This window comes from Canis lupus, chromosome 15 (assembly GCF_048164855.1).
Source record: "Canis lupus baileyi chromosome 15, mCanLup2.hap1, whole genome shotgun sequence".
In the NCBI taxonomy this organism is placed as follows: Eukaryota; Metazoa; Chordata; class Mammalia; order Carnivora; family Canidae; genus Canis; species Canis lupus.
Genome location: NC_132852.1, coordinates 15051782 through 15069053, shown reverse-complemented (window position 1 = coordinate 15069053; position 17272 = coordinate 15051782). Strand labels below are relative to the sequence as shown.

The 17272-nt window shown below is 45.8% G+C and overlaps 1 protein-coding gene across 1 annotated transcript in view; it reads left to right on the top strand.

Annotated features, from left to right (window-relative positions):
- Window positions 1-3040: 3040 nt before the first annotated feature.
- The window catches only part of ENPP6 (ectonucleotide pyrophosphatase/phosphodiesterase 6), a 112525-nt gene continuing 98293 nt past the window's right edge, over window positions 3041-17272 (top strand). Inside the window, exon 1 of the mRNA XM_072775929.1 lies at window positions 3041-3389. Coding sequence (XP_072632030.1) covers window positions 3149-3389 — 241 coding nt within the window. The 5' untranslated portion in view covers window positions 3041-3148. The remainder of the gene's footprint in view (window positions 3390-17272) is intronic.

Below are 17272 nucleotides of genomic sequence, written 5' to 3'. Positions count from 1 at the left end.
TTTGCATTTCTCCGATGATGAGTAACATTAAGCATCTCTCTGTGTGCTTGTTGGCCATTTGGATGTTTTCTTTAGAAAAATGGGTATTCAGGTCCTTAGCTGGAAAGGACCTGAATTTCAGAGGAGAATTCAGAAATTCAGAAATTCACTTTTCAGAGGAGAAAACTGAAGAATGGGAAGGTAACTTTCTTAAGATCACACAATTGCATAATGCCAGAATCCAGGCCATGGAATTCTGTCTTCTTTCTGCAAGCCTTGGTTTATTTTCTTCATGTCCCCTGCCTCTCCACAGAGGTGAGGTCCCAGAGTGCTGACAGGTCTAAGCAGCACACTCCTGAGAGAGCTCATGCATGCCACTAGCGAGACCTGGAGCAGCTTTCAACACAAAGGTGGTTCCAAATTGTGGAGGAAATTTGCTATTTTTCTGCATTGTCTGAGGTAAAGTACTGTGGGCAATGGCCTTATAGCATTGTCGACCTTTGAAAAACAAGTAGTAAGAAATACTCTTTTTAAATATAGGTGATGATAACCACACCCAAACAAGCTCCTCCAGATTACAGACACATAGACTTTGGACCACAAGACTTTGGGTGGTTAATATTAATCACATTTTATGATCTATTGCTTTTTGGCTTTTACTTCCAACCTTTTCTAGGCCAGAGGGTAAAAGATTAGGAGGAGTTTTACTGCAGGCAATGCTGGGATTTTTTTTTTTTTTTTTAAGATTTTATTTATTCACGAGAACACAGAGAGCGAGAGAGAGAGAGAGAGAGAGAGAGAGAGAGAGAGAGAGAGGCAGAGACACAGGCAGAGGGAGAAGCAGTCTCCATGCAGGGAGCCCGATGCGGGACTCAATCCCAGGACTCCAGGATCATGCCCTGAGCCGAAGGCAGGCGCTAAATCACTGAGCCACCCAGGGATCTTGCAATGCTGGGATTTGCATTGAATTCCATCCCATATGTTTTCATTTTTTTTTTTTTTTGTATGTTGGTATACATATGAAAGGTGCTTACTTATAATAATTTACTGACCCAAAACTTTAGAGAAACTGTCTAAACATTATCATAAAACAATAAGATCATTGTAAAACAACATAAGCCACATGAGCAGTGCCCCCACCCAGACACGTCACAGCACTGTCAGTAGAGCCTTGGGAACCTCTGAGGGCCTGGTGGACACTCAGGAAGCCATATTTTGGGTTGTGCCTCCAGATAGTGGGAGAGGAAAGTTATATCCCATGTATACTCATCCTTAAAAATTTTGAGTCCTTAACTTTTCTCCAAGTGAGCCCAGGCTCCTCCTCCCCCAAAGTCAAATCATGTAGGCTTGTACTGTTACACCACCTCCGCAGTCTAAAACCCAGAACTGCTCAGGACCTGGCAGCTAGCTCGCTAGTCTTCGTTTCATGTGTGTAATCATTGCCTGGGCAGCCCACCAGTTCATCAGCACCTTTCCGGCCTTTTCTCCCTCCTTGTGGTTTTTCCTTCCTTCCTTCCTTCCTTCCTTCCTTCCATCCTTCCTTCCCTTTTTCCCTTCCTCCCTCCCTCCCTCCCTTCCTTTTTCTTTTCCTCCTCTTTTTTGCTTAGAATAATAGTAATAACTCATGGCTCAAAGAAATAAGAATGACATTGTGTCTTCAAACCAACAAACATTAAGGAAAAGCTCCCTTATTTTTCTAATTGTAGAAAAGCATTACTTTTATTGGAAAAATGAAGTCTGATCCTTGTCTAAGTCCACTGAGGCAAGAATGGTAATTTGGCTGATGTGCTACACAGTCTAGAAAGTGACTGGTGATCTCAGCCTGACTCTGCAGTAACGCAGGAGAAGAGAGAGCATGGAGCGAGGCCAGGGCTGGGGGATGCATCTTATTTTTATTTTTGTTTATTATTATTATTATTATTATTATTTATTTATTTTAGTTAAATTTGCCAACATATAGCATAACACCCAGTGCTCATCCCGAGGGGGAGGCATTTTAGAATTGACCAAGGTCCAGGTGGCTGGTGTCTGGCTGCGGTCGGTCCCTGTAAAGCTTTGCCCTGGGCCTCGCAGTTTTCTGCAGGGCTCTGAGCACCGTTATAATGCTAATAATAGCTAGCTTTTGTTAAGCTCTTGCTATGGGCCATGCTCATTTTATAAGCCTTTACATTAAATTTTCTGCCAAATGAAAGACCCACCCTGGGGAACCCCAGCAATCTGGATGTAGGGCCTGGTCTCCTAGGCCCCCTGTGCCTTGCTGCACCTCACTGACCTCCTGGCCAGCCCCTGAGCACCTCCTTGGCCTAATCCTTCTCATCGTGAAGCCCACATGGTTATATCTATGTCTGCATCGCAAACTCTCCTCCTCTGCCTCTCTGCCTCCTGGCTGCCCTCCTGGGGCAATGCTACCTCGGACCAGTCTGCCAGTAGTGACCTCCTGTTGTTCAACTCTCTAGCTCTGTAGCTTGGCTGAGAACTGCCTCCTCCTGCAGATGGGTTTGGACATCAGCAACCTGAAAAATAGGACAATAAAGACTGTATATAGTTGCATGGGAAAAACAAAACAAGTGGCTGAGACAGAGACAAGTAATTTGTTCTTAAACGCCCTGGCGACAGAGGCAAGGCCGAAAAGTTCACTAAGGTGCCCACCTAATTTTATCATCTCTTGTTTATAGACCGAATTAGGAGGTTCATATGACTAAACTGCGAATGAAAAAAGTTAGTAAGAGGGTTTAAATTGGGCAGAGACGTGGGACAGCTGCAAATTAAAAGATTGTCCCTTTCCTTGGCTCCACCCTTTGGTTAGCCTGGCTGCAAACTTACTGTGGACGTGTGTCATCTTCTAAAATTCCACCTCTCTGCGGGTGCCTGTATTTCTGGAACTCTCGCCCCAAATCATAAGGTGCCCTCTGTCCCCTGATGTGGATTCTGGGTTGTCTGGGGACCCAGGCTCTCCGGAGGAGTGGAGGCTCTGGGCTCTCCAGTAAAAGGCGAGCATCAGTGCTTTTTAAAAGGGGGTGCTGTACCTTTAAATCCTGAAAGTGAACTTGGCTGGGGAAGGCCAGCCAGTCAAGGTCCAGCCCCTAGAAGAGAGAAGAGCTCCAGATTCCCCATCCTCAGCCTTTGCAAGGGGACGGCTGTGCCAGCCGGCGGGCAGGCTCCTGGCAGCATGGCCCTGAAGCTCGGAGCCCTCCTGCTGGTCCTTGCACTCAGCCTGGCGCAGCCAGCCACGGGGGGCCGGAAGCTCCTGGTGTTTCTGCTGGATGGTTTTCGCTCGGACTACATCAGTGATGAGGCCCTGGAGTCCTTGCCTGGTTTCAAAGAGATCGTGAGCAGGGGAGTGAAAGTGGATTACTTGACACCTGACTTTCCCAGTCTCTCTTACCCCAATTACTACACCCTAATGACTGGTGAGTACTGGGTCCTCCACTGGGTGAACGCCTGGGGTGTGGGCTGGAGTCCAACAGGGAGCAGTTAGCTCCTGGCATTGAGGAGCTTATTTAAATGTTCAGGTTGCCCTCGTCCTTTGGGACACCAAAGTTCTTGGCTGAGACTTCTTTTTTCACAAGTCGTGTGAGTCTCCAAAAGCTATGCCAAGGTCCTGCCCTGGTGCGGAGGAACGGAGAACCACATGAATAGGTGATTTTAAAAGTAGTTATTTGTGCCACTGATAAAAATTCGAGGTAACGCCATACTTTCTGAGTTCAAGGTAGAAAGTCAACAGCTCTTCGTGTGTTTGTACCAAATTCCCTCTGTCTCTTTTGCTCCGCACTCATCTGTCATCCAGGAGGTGTTTATCAATGTGCTCGACTGTGAAAATCACACAGAGGATTCTTGGATTACGTGGAGAGAACCTGTAGGTCATATCCTGAAGTATTACTTAGCAATGACACTTGCCCCTCTTTTGTCTTCTTGGGTCAGGTAAAATGATGTGGAGATGAAAAAAAAATTGCTTTGCAGTTCAGATTCCCATCTTTAACTTTTAGGATCTATTAAAACAAAACAAAACAAAAAACAAAAACCTAGCCAACCCAGAGCATGCTTGGGTTTGGGAAGTTGATTTTTGCCTAAAAATGATCTTCATCAGGGTTCGCCGGAATGCCAAATGTGATTGCACAAACTCGGTCCTCTATCTGTGCAATAGAATGTACTTTCTGCTCTCACAGTTGGATTCCCAGCTTCCAGTTTATTTTTTAGCTAACCTTTGTGAGGGCCAGCAAGAGGCTCTCAGAAAGAATTTAGCAAACCTTCCAGGGAGGCTGTTAAGAATGCACTGTTATTGCTGCTTATGCAGGACTTAGCTCCATGCTCTGAGCACAGGGAAAACTCTATAAATTATGTTAACGGGAAGGGGACGGGAACTCTTGTATCTCATTATGGATCTCTACACAGCGGCAAACCCAAAGGAGTCTGGAAAGACAAATTGATATCTCTGACTTCATGCATGGATACTGGATACATGTGTACATAATAATGCCATAAAATTAAGGGAGGAAGATACTTTGGAGGATTCAAAATGAAAGCATGGGGAGAAAAAAAATCCAGACGGCACACAAGCAAGGAATTTATTTGCTTATTTTTAATTTCCCCCAACAGACAAACAACCAGCATCTGCAAGATAAAGAGGATGAACAAAAGTCCTCTCGTCCTCACTTGGCATGCTTCTCCCCTTGCAGGGAGTCGGTTTGCTGGCTGCTGGGTCACACATAGATGTCATTGTGTGTCACAGCCTGACTTCAGTTCTGTCCCGGGACTTTCACACATACAGACCACCCCTACTCCAGTTGTCTTTCAGAGCCTTGCTGGGAGATCCAATTCATAAACTGCCACGTGCAGTTTTTCTCCATCAGAGTGGAAAATGAACAAAATCCATTTTAGAAAGTCAGGCTCCAAAGAGGAAAAGGGGCCGTTACAGCCTTCACAGAGAAAGCCAAGCCAGTGACATGATCTTTTGTTTGTCAGACCCACATTCCTGATATTGGCACAAGGAATAATTGGCACAAAGCCTCAGTCATGCAGAGACACACCTTCTTCTCAGGCTAGGGGTGTTTTCACTTGTCTACTCATGACAGAAGAGCCCTTTCCATGGTGGGACACGCACACCCATGAGTGTTCGGCAAAGATCTCACCTTCACTTTCAAACTGAGTCTGGCCCAAGGGAACCACAAGAGCTCCATATGTGTTATGCCTAAATATTTTTAGATGATAAAATGTATTATTTGAAAGGCTTGCTTACATTGATGGTCTCAGTTTTATAGAAGCAATTTTTAAAGAGATTTATTTATTTATTTGAGAGAGAGAGAGAGAGAGAGAAAGTGCGTGAGCAGGAGGGATAAGGAGAGACAATCTCAAGGAGACTCTGCACTGAGCATGGAGCCCCAAACAGGACTCGATCTCACCACCCTGAGATCATGACCTGAACTGAAACCAAGAGTTCGATGCCTAACCTATTGAGTCACCCAGATGCCCCTATGAAAGCAATATTGTACACAGAAGGTGTCTAGCAAGGCTCATGTTCAAGTACACATATCTTTGGGTTTGTCTTGTACCTACTGCATGAACTTATGCCTTAGAGCAGGACTGGGGGCTGGGAGGTGCCAAGCTATGAAGCTGGTATCATCTCCACTGTCCTGGAACTGACTTGGGGCTACATTTAGACTATTCCTCCCAATATCCGTGCTTATTTTTCTACCTGATGTTGAAAAATTTCTCTGTTTTCATTTAAGGAAGAATATATCCATTGGGAGTTGTACTTAAACATATGGTTTGAGCATTTGAGCATTTTATGAATCGACAAAAGAAGTATGCTGGATCCCTTTGGTACTAAAAGATATACTGTTATAAGGTTCATTGGGATTTCTAAGAGAGACTATGATCTCACTTCGTTACATAAATTACTGCCCACAAGACATAAAGCCTTTGGTGTTCTTATCTTTGCATAATGAAGAATATTAGGTTATTGGCCTTGGGATTGGAAAAGCTTGGTTGGGGTCCTCTCGGGATCAGGATGGTGTTGGACAACTTTGGGCAGCCCGCTGCACTGCCCTGAGCCTGTTCACTTCCGGGTCCCAAGTCAGGTCCCAAGTCAGGCCAGATGCAGATATGAAAATAAGAAGCGTACGGAGAATTTGAAAAAGTTAGGACTGGCACCTCTTGGGAGGTCTAAATAGAAGAAATTAACCAAACGACTGAAACTCTAGAGGGAGAATTTTTTGGGAAACCACATGGATGGTGACGGGGAATGAACAGTTGTGGGATGCGTAAGGAACCTGGGAAATCATCTAGCCCAGTCATTGCCATGAAGCCACTGTGGCTGATTCTTTTTTCTCCTTCAAAATATATATTGATATCAGGACAAATATGAACAAAATTCCAATAGTGATCAAGAAGATCCATTAAACAACAGATTGGTAGGGGCACACAGAATCTTAAAACAAGGCCTTTCATCCAGGAAGCCCACAATCAAGTTGAGGAGGAGAGACACATCAGATACCTAATATTATTCTAAAATGAATGAAAAGGGCTGAATTGTTTCCCTCCAAAATTTATGTATGGGAGTCCCAACCCCTAGTAGCTCAGAATGTAATGCATATGAAGATATGGTCTTTGGGGAGGTGAGTTGAAATGAGGCTGTTTGAGGGGCAGGGGGTGTAATAATCCAATCTGACTGATGTCTTTTCAAAAGAGGGAGAAACACCAGGATAAATGTACACAGAGAAAAGGCCATACGTGAGGACACAGTGAGAAAGCGCAATCTGCAAGCCAAGGAGAGAGGCCTCACCAGAAACCAAACTTGCTGGCACCTAGACCTTGGATTTCTAGCCTCTAGAACTATTGTTTGGCTAGCCAGTCTGTGGTATTTTGTTATGCAGCCCTATCTAGCAAAAAAAATACACAAAGGACCAGAGGATACTTTCCTAATATGCTACAGAAGGCCAGAAGGGAGGAGAATTTTCTTCCAGTTGGAGCAGCACATGAAGCATTTTGAAGGAGGTGGACTCTGAGCTGGAATAAAGAGCTACGAGCATGGCATGCATATCGTTATATCTTACTTTATGCATAACCTTTCCGAAGAGCTGTGTGTGGATCAACTTAATTTTAGTTAAAACACAACCACAGTGTAAACACAACCGCTGCTCTTTCTGTTTTAATCTCTCTTACTGTGGTTCTTGTTGCAAAGTTATTCTCTCTGAGGTAAATCCACATTTTAGTAAAATTTAACATAAAATCCATGGATGAAAAGCAGTGATGTGTTTAATCCAGAGCATAGGTTAAGAGAAAGTGTTGGATATTTTTGAGGAAGTAGAACTTGGCATCATTTTGTCAAGGCCAAGGGCAACATTTGTTTGTAATTCTTGAACGCTTCTGATTAAGCATTTGGGGAAAGCGGTCCAGAAACGTCCTGAGTAGTGGCAAAGCTGGTCTAGAATTTAATCTTTATTGAACGTAATCTACCAAGAGACAAACATATGCTGAAATTAGTTTGTTCTGCGATATGTTATTATCAGTTCAACATTTAAAAACTAAAACTAGTAAATAAAGTATAGGGAGGTTGGGTGCCTCACTCCAGACACCAAAGAATTTCAGTAACAAGATTGGAGAGCAGGTGTCAGAAGCCAGATTCTCACAGTAATTAGCAGGGCTCTGACCCCCGTTCTGGAGTGGCCAGGAGGTCACCCACAGGACCTGGGACCCAGGGACACAAGCCTCCTCAAGGCCAGTCCAGGAGGCAATAAGAGTCTGAATAAAGGTGTTTATTGATCTACTGGAATCAAAGCAAAACCTAGGATGTCAAGCATTAGAATTAACATTTGTGCCAATGTGTTTCCTGTTGCACTCCTAGAAATTACACGGAAACAAATTCTTTCCAGATATCAAGGATCCAACATTCTGGAGTAAGAGATTGCAGGATAAGGTACGCTTCTCCCTGCTTTTGTGAAAATAGCTGATTTATTTATTTATTTATTTTATTTATTTATGATAGTCACACAGAGAGAGAGAGAGGCAGAGACACAGGCAGAGGGAGAAGCAGGCTCCATACACTGGGAGCCCGACGTGGGACTCGATCCCGGGTCTCCAGGATCGCGCCCCGGGCCAAAGGCAGGCGCCAAACCGCTGCGCCACCCAGGGATCCCATTTTTTTTTTTTTATTTATTTATGGAAAATAGCTGATTTAAATTAAAACCGGCTGTCACTTGGACCAACAGAAGTTAATGCAGAAAGTACTCGAGAAATCAAATTTTGACAAAAGTCCACATCCTCAGGCTTCTGGGGAATTCAGGTTTTACTTGGTGGGCTTGCCGTGGACCTTTACAGCCCCACAGCAAAAGCAGCGTGGACACGGCCTCCGGGGCTGCCTCTCCTCCCCTTACCCCAACAGCAGCATTGCTCAGGGATATTGGCCCCAGTGTGTTGGCTTCCCTCGATTTAGAAGCCGCCTTGCATGCATGATATTTGGTATGCCCGCTACTTCTCCTCTCTTTCTCTCTTGTACAAAAACCAATTCCACTTTCATTTTCACCAAAGACCTCCTAGTGGTCAAGTGTCAATCCTCAGGCCTCCATTTCCGGCCCAGGCACAGCGCTTGGCCGGGCCATGCTCCCCCTTCCTGACAGCTCCCTCCGTTTCCTCTGGCTTTACCCACCGTTCCTTGGGCCTTTCTCTTATTGCTCCACATCTTCCTTCCCTCCCTTTCTCCCACAGCCTGAGAGGGCTGGACTTTCAAGGTCAATGGCAAAGCCTGTACTGTTCCTACTCCATCCCTAGAGCCTGCTCTCTTGGTTGCCCAGAGCTCGCTCCACCCTCTCTGCCCTACCTTCTGTCCGGCTCCACAGACAACCAGAGTCATCCTTGCAGCATGCATCTGATCACGTGGCTCCTCCATGCAGACCCTCGAGTAGTTCCTGCTTTCACCCCGTAAAATCTGAAGTTCTTTGAGAAATGGGCCCATATGGCCATCCAGTCCCTTTCCGGCCTCATTCCTGACCCTCTTCTCCTTGCTTCCTCACCTGTTCCAGGCACATGGCCACCTCAGGACACTTGAACTTGCTGTTCCCTCTGGCTGGAATGATTTTCCCCAGAAATACCCAAGGTTTGCTCCACCTCTTTTTTCAGATTTCATTCCCAAAGTCACTGCAGTGATCTGCCTTCCCGCCCACTACCTGAAAAGCCCACCTGACTCCATCATTCTCTCTTTTCTCCCTCTCCTTATATTTCATCTCTGCACCATGGATTATTTATCTGCCTTCTTCAGATAAAATTCACTGTTGTGAAGCAGTATTACAATAAATGATTAAAACATTCAGAGTTTCAGAGAACTTGTCAATTATTATTTCGGTTCTAGATATGCCTAAACTAGTAAGAAGGAAAAACACCTGAAATTATGTTTTGCTTTATGAAAGTAATTAGCAGCCATTTAGGAGAACTGATTACTAGTTATGTCTAATAATCTTATATATCTCGAAATATGTCATAATTTTTGTTATAAATTTTGACTGTAAGGTTGGAGGCAGCAAGAGGATTACAAGGAGAGCCACCCATGAGGAGGGGTTGTGCCAAAGTAGAGGATCAAAGGCCTGGGGTAATGAGGAGATTTAGCCAGAAAACTAATCATCAGCATAGCCAAAGAGAGAACCTGATGCCCACCAAGGTAGCTGAAGCCAGGAAAGCAGAGACAACAGTAAATCATGAATGAGGCAAATGGTTCAGAACCACTTGAACATCTGTAAGAGGACAGTGAAGGCCAAGTTTCATGTGGTCCTGGCTATTAGACCCTGGGATGGGTCTGGCAACTGAAAGGGCTGGCAGGGCCATCCTTATATCCTGAGCCTCCTTCCCAGATTGTTTAAGTGACCAGGCTGTGAACACAGGCATCATGAGAGGCTCTTCAGACATTTGAAAACATGAGGTAGCATTGTGGGCTGAATTGTGTCCCCCTGACCCTGCAAGTTTATATCTTGAAGTCCTAACCCTCAATGCCTCATTTGGCAATGAGTGTCTTTAAAAGGATAATTAAGTGAAAATGGGCTCATTAGGGTGGGCCCTAATCCAATATGACCGATATCCTTGCAAGAAGAGATTAGGACACAGACAGGCCCAGAGGGAAGACCATGTGAAGACACGGGGAGAAGACAGCCATCTAGAGGCCAAGGAGAGAGGCCATAGAAAAGGCCAACTGATGACTCCTTGATCTCAGATGTCTAGCCTTCAGAATTGTGAAAAATAAATTTCTGTTGTGTAAGCTACCTGGTCTGTGGTACTCTGTTAGGACAGCTCTTGGGAACAAATACAGTCGGGATGGTTCCTCAGCGGGAGGAACGAGGTATTTTTAGACAGACCTCTTCTATCCCCCAACTTACTGAGAGTTTCTGGTGGTTTCTGCCCCCAAATTGAGTTATTCATGGTGCATTGATTTCCTAGGGCTGCTGTAACAAATGACAACAGATTGGGGTGGCTTAAAACAACAGGAATTTATTCCTTCATGGTTCTGGAAGCTGGTGATCTGATATCAAGGTGTTGGCCAGAGCCATGCTCTCTCGGAAGACTCTAGGGGAGAATCTCTTCCATGCTTTTCTCTTAGCTTCTGGTGTCGCCAGCAATCCTTGGTGTTCCCTGGCCTGTAGATGCCTTGATGTCTCACTCTAGCCTCTGCCTCTGTTGTCATGTAGTGTTCTCCCTGAGTGTCTCTGTGTCTCTTCTCTTCTTCCAAGGACACCAGTGATATTGGAGTAGGCCCCATCCTAATGACTTCATTTTACCTTGAATATACTTACAAAGACCTTGTTTCCAAATAAAGTCACACTCACAAGTATTACGAGATAGGGCTTCAGCATGTTCTTGGGGAACACCATTCAACCCCTGACATGGCCAAGTGGAAAGAGCTGAGAATTTGCCCCAGAAGACCTAATTTCATCTGCTCTGTCATCTCTGAACTTTCAGGATTTGAACAAGTTCTTTTGAGTTTCCACATGATCTGTCATTGGATAATGGAGAGATGAGTAATAAGGGAGAAAGGAAAACTAACCCAGCCGGCCTGTTGGAGGACAGAATGAGGCACCTCGTGTAAAGCCACCATTTACAAAAACTGAACCTGTTACACACTTTATCACTAAGATTAGGCTAAATTATGTTGTAGTGACAAGCTGTATCAAGGCTTACAACCAAGGTTTATCTCTCACTTGTGTACATGGACTTTAAGGATTAGCTCTGCCCCATTTCCTCTTTATTTTGAGACCCGGGCTGGAAGAGCAACTTTTATATGGACTGCTCACATGGCTGAGGGAAAAGGAGAAATGTCAGAATGAGGTGGTGATGTTTAGAACCTCTGCTCAAGGTGGCACAAGTCAATCTACTCACTCCATTGACCAAAGCAAATTATATTGCCAAGCTTGATGCCGGTAGGTTAGGGATGCATAATCCTCTCAGAGTGGGGGCAGGAGGGGTAGGAATGATCTTGAACATTAATGCAGTGTATCACACACACACGAAATGGGTATTTGTTGCATTTTATGGGAAACTCATGGGCCTTAATGAAAAGGAATGGCATAGAGATCAGTGCCTGCAATGCAGGGGAGGGAAGTATTATTGGGACTTACAATGGGCTTGAACATTTCCACGTAGAAGGTGGATCTAGAACTAAATGTTGAAAGATGAGTGGACAGATTTTTAGCAGGAGATGGGTTTTGGGCCCGATCTTAAGAAAAAAAAAATCTATTAAGCCTGTGAGATGTGAGGGCCATAGCGTAGACAAATCAGAGAAGCATAACAAGGCAGGTGAAGGGGCGCTAAACCCACTCACCCCTTGGGTGTGGGTTGAAGGGCTAGAGAGAGATGAATTTGCTTAAGAAAAAAAAAAAAAAAGACATGCAGTTGATGGGATGTTTTTGAAAGCTAACTTGAAAATAACCAGGAAGCTCCTCCTTTCTTCCTTTTCCACTCCAAACATTCAAGCATCTATTCTTTGTGATGGGCTTTAAGGGAGGAGTTGAAGGAGGCAGCACTCGCTGACGCCAGTGGGGCACTGAGAGGGTAGGAGGAAGTAAGAGGAAGGGAGCCCGGATCTAATTCAAGACCAGAAGGTATTCAGAGTGGGGGGCTCCTGTGAGCAGAAACCAGAGATGGGAAAGTTTGGAGGCCTATCTATTTGGGGGAAGTAAATTTTATCAGAATAGATTTCAAGTTGGAGTAGGATATTCACCTAGAGTTGGCCCTATAGGGGATCAGAGACAGTGTCCTCAAGGAGAGTTTCAGAAACATGTGGAATAACCATGGGGGTAATAGAAAATGCTCCTGCGGATCCCAGGGGACCCCCAGTGAATGGACTTCTTATTTCTCTGCTGGGCCCAGCCTGTGGAGGAGATTTCACAGATAGACAGTTAAATCTATCTTCCCATCTGCATGAACTTTGTCTACATTTTCTCCTTACTTCCCAGGGACACCTAACCATATCTTTCCATGTTTCAACTTAAAACTACAGCGTGTATAAGGGGTCCTGATCAGACTGCCTACAGAAGCAGGCTGGCTAGGTAAAGTACGGGGCAACAGAAGCGTGAAGAGTACTAACCGGCTCATGCCCAGAGCAAAACGTGTGTTCCAGGAATTTACAAAAATAATCTTTCCTGGCACGTCATTATTTAAGCTCCCATCAGCAGACCTCTCTACAGCAAAGTGCCACTTTTCAAAAAATGTGTTTCTCTTGGCTTCCATGGTGATGAGAGGGAGTTCTTGTTAGATGGCATTCAGCTGCTGGAACCTCACTCCCCGAAGAAGGGAATGGTTAGGGTAGTGGGTAAAGCTTAAAAATGTGGTGAAAGCTTTTGATTATAATAACAGCAAACCCTTTTCCAGAAGGTTCTCAAACCACGGCTGCTCTTCCCCCCTCCTTCCTCTCACCCCAGTGTTGATTGATAGGACCATATTCCTCCTGCCAAGGCTTCTGGGAGTTTGGTTGAACCATGCTGCTCTCAGTACCTGCCTCATCATGAGTGATATGCCAAAAATGGGTTCAAGGACATTTAAAATTATTTTGGAGGGAGCCCGAGTCAGTGTGCTAACATTGATTTCAGAGACATTTTAAATAACACATACTCAAGTTTCAGAGTCCCCTTCCATGAATAGGGCCATTGTTTCCACCATCTCTCCCAGGCGGGGACCTGGGGCAGGTCTGGGGCTCCTCTGGATCCTGTGTGCAGCATTTGGCTCTTGTTGGATATTGTGCTCGATCATAACCTACTCTTACCTTCAGCCATTTCCATAGCAGGGAGAAAGGGTCTGGTAGACAGGTCATGGAACCATGTGGATCAGTCTTACTTGGACAAAGGGCTTCTCAGGCTGAGGTCGTGAACAGACTTCTGGTTGGGGTTACTGCAGATATTTTACCCCTTGATGAAGTAACTCCCCCTGGATGTCTGCCTTTAAGGGCGAGAGCTTCTGTGGTTGCCAGCTGTGTGGCAGGAGGACAAGTGGGGTCACCATGAGAGTGCATGGAAATGTCTGTGGCATAGTGTCCCAAGCCGGGTGCTGTGGGCCACGAATGGGTTGCAGGTGTGCCAAGGGGCCAGGTCCCCTGCTAGGTATGAGCAGCCTTCTGTGTTCATCCCACATTATTCAACCAAAATACTTGATGGGAAGCAAGTTAGGAACTGCTGGTGGACCAGATAGAGCTCAGCAGGGAGGGCAGGGTGCCAGGTTTCTTCTCTTGACTCTGCCATGACCCTCCCGGACATTGGCAAAGTCATATCATCTTCCTAGTCCTGAGTTCCCACAGCTTTAAGATGAGAGGCCTGGGAAAGAGGAGCCCTGGGGTTAACTGTGCACTGAATGGGTGCCAGCTATATGCTGGGAATGTTCTAAGTGCTCTGTTCTAGGTGCTGGGAATAGTCATGTGGCTCAAAGGAGATCCTCAGGGGCGGCGGTGGGGCAGAGGGAAAGGGTGATCGAGTGGGGTTCTCAATGACATTCTGCATCCTTCTCCTGTTATGATCACAGTGAGTCCCCCTTGACCTCTTCTACAGATTTGAAGAAAGTTGTCTGTAGTTAACCCCACAGGCTGCTCATGGCCCCTGACAAGGACCCTGGCCTGGGGGAAGGGTGAGAGGCACAGATGGAGGTCCCCATGTCTATGGATGTAGTGGGTGAGCCACCCATAGAGTTTGCCTGAGAGGGTCCCTGGGCCTTGGCCCTTCTTCCAGATTCTGCACACAAGGCATATAAATTAGCCCACTGGCTCTGCAGCACATCTAGTTTTCTCTGAAAAATTATCTATATGTATAAGAATTTGGCTTTCTCAGATGGACTTGAGAAAACATTTTGCTTAAATGGTTGAAGGCAAAAGCCTTAAAGAAACATAGGTGTTTGAGAAAAAAACCCTCAAATATTAGGCTTCTAGTCATTCACTAGCAGACCATAGACCAGGCTAAAAGTGCTCCCAGCCTGCACCAGCCCCTGCCCCTGTAGGGAGATAGGTAAGGAAAGCCTATTAAAGGGTTGTCCTGTTAGGCCTACCCTCACTGGCCATGTGAGCTCCCTTTCTGGGCTTTGGTGAGCTCTCATTGGTAAAGGAGGTGGACCCCCCCTAGGCCACACACCTGACCAGCAAGACAACCCACCATGAGTCCACCAAAGAGGGCAGATGTGAGGCAAGACCCGTCAGGCCATGAGGGCTCCTCAGAGAAGTTACCAGGGTCTACACTCCTGCAGAAGGCCCCCAAGCCACTCACCCTGAGATGTTCCCAGCAGCCAGGCCATGCACTGTGTATGGGTGGTCAGTGATTTTAAAAACTTTACACACATGTTCTCCCAGTCTCTGGTCACAAACCCTCTGTCTGGGCAGGCCCCATCAGGAGGCAGGAGGCAACAAGCAGCGCCCGCTGGAAGACACCACCATTCAAGGTCATCAGGCCCCAGCCAAGAGTTTTTGCCAATTGGAGGAAAATCATATCTTTAAAAATACATAAGAAACTAGAACCATGGTTCACTCTTAGAGCGAGATGAGAGTGAAGATGGGAGGGGAGATGTCTTATTGCCTGTCTTTTGAACAATATGATTTCTCTGTTCAAAATATTAAATGAAAAATATATCCATATCCAATGGGACTTGCTCATCTCTAGTTGAGTAAGCAGACATTTGAATTTAACATTGATAAAGCCTCCTGTTTACTTCAGGTTGCTGTAATAAAGAACCATGGGTTAGACGGCTTATAAACAACAGAAATTTATTTTTCACAGTTCTGGGGTCTGGAGGTCTGTGATTAGCACGCCAATGTGGTCTGGTTCCAGTGGTCTGGTTATGTGTTGCAAATGACCATTTTCTCATTGGATCCTCACAAGGCACAAAGAAGGGGAGAGGGTTCTCTGGGATCCCTTTTATAAGGGCACTAATCTCATTCATGAGGGCTCCATCCTTGTGACCCGAGCACCTCCCAGAGGCCCAGCCTCCTAATAATATCACATTGGAAATTAGACTTCAATATATGAATTTTTCAGGGAGGCAAACATTTGGCCCATTGCACTGCCTTTGTGACTTAGAGAAATATATTCACACTAAAAGAGTTTTTAAAAAGATGTTTTCTATCCTAGTATAAAGCAGTGTTTTGTGGTTTGGTTTGGTTTTCTCAGTCTGCATTGCAGGCTTGCAAACAACAACCAGCCAGGATCCACGGTCAATGCCCATGGTTAAGGCCGCTGTGATCATCCTTCCTGCAACACTGTCACCTCATGGGAGCTGCCACTGCCCCTCTGAGGAGCGGGACTAAGGACAGTCTGTCAGGCTCCGCTTGTGTCTAGCCTCTGAAGGCCTGCAGCTACCCCTCCAGACCAAGCCAGTCCACACAGCAATCCATCCTGCTTTTGGTCTACACTTGCTCAAAGGCAGTGGAGTGTTAGCAGTCTGTTTCTGCATCGGGGCCCAGGGCTTGCTCACAGGGGACACTTGATTCATGTTTATTGTGACCTTGCTGGTTCAGCCAGTCATTGGACTTCTGTCCAACCCCATGGTGGAAGCCTTATGTTATCTATCCTTTTTGTAGACTCAAGATTTTGGTTGCTGAACCTCATCTACTAAGGTTCCACTGTTCTTAACAAACCACTGATGCATGCATGCACCTGTGTTGATCTCACTGGATTCTGGATTCCTTTTGGCCATATTCCATAGGTCTTCTAAGCTTCCCCTCTTCATCTTCACACTGATTGTGCTTCTCCTCCCCAGGGCCCAAAGCAACACCATTGCCACTTTCAACCTGTCATATTGACTCCCCAGTACCCAGGGCCATCGTGCTTTTTGCTGGGCTCTGTGGGTGGATCTGATCCCTTGCTCCTCTTACTCCCAGTCTAGCCCCTTCCTCTGCAGCTTAGCCAGCTGGCCTCGTCCCAAACCATGACACCCCTCCCTGTAGATTCAGAGTCCATTTTAGCATACATTCATCCGTGTAAAATATAACGTTAAAACTATGTGAATGAGCTTGGGAATATGTAACAAAACCCACTATATCCCAATCCAGAATTTCCCCCAGAGCCATTCAGAATTACCAAATGTAAAAAGCAGAAGTAGCCTTAGAAATGCTAGTGCATTTATTTGTCTCTTTGTGCAGAACAAGAGACTCAGGCCTAAGATTCAGGCCCAGCAGCTAGGTAAGCACAGAGCCTCACTGCGCACGGGGCTCCAAGGCGGGCTGGGGTCTGGTGTCCCTCCAAAGCACAGGGACAGATGCCCAGGCGTCCCTTGCAACCCTTCCTGCTTATTGGTCCCATGGGCTTCTCTGGCTGAACTCTCGGCTTTGCTCTGGGCCCACCCTTCTTTCACAGCGGGGCTTCCCTGCCTGGGTCGCTTTTGCTTCTTTTCTCCCCCTTATTAATATCTCCCAAAATGTATAAACTGAAATGGAATGAGATTCAAAGCTTCCCGTGTAGATTCCATCAAAGATCTGATCAAGGAGGAGGTGGAACCACCTAGAAGACTGGGGGTGGTGTTTGGACTCAGCTCAGCCATCCTCCCTACTTCCAGGTGCCACGGATGATCATTGAAGGCTGGCTGCTATCCTTTACAGCAGGATATAAATAACCTTACATAGCCTCCCCAAGTTCTGATGGAACAGATAAGAAAATCACATTCCAAAGAATTCGCTCTCAGACTGTGTCAGCATGTACTTCAACATGTAGCTAAAAGCTAAAATAATCAGATGGGGGAAAAACAACTTTACCAAATCCCAACCACCTGTTTGTTCTTTTGAAATAAGTGGCCAGCTGTGTGGGTGTCTTGAAGATTCACCTCAGGAGGTTCCCTCACTGGACATCAGATT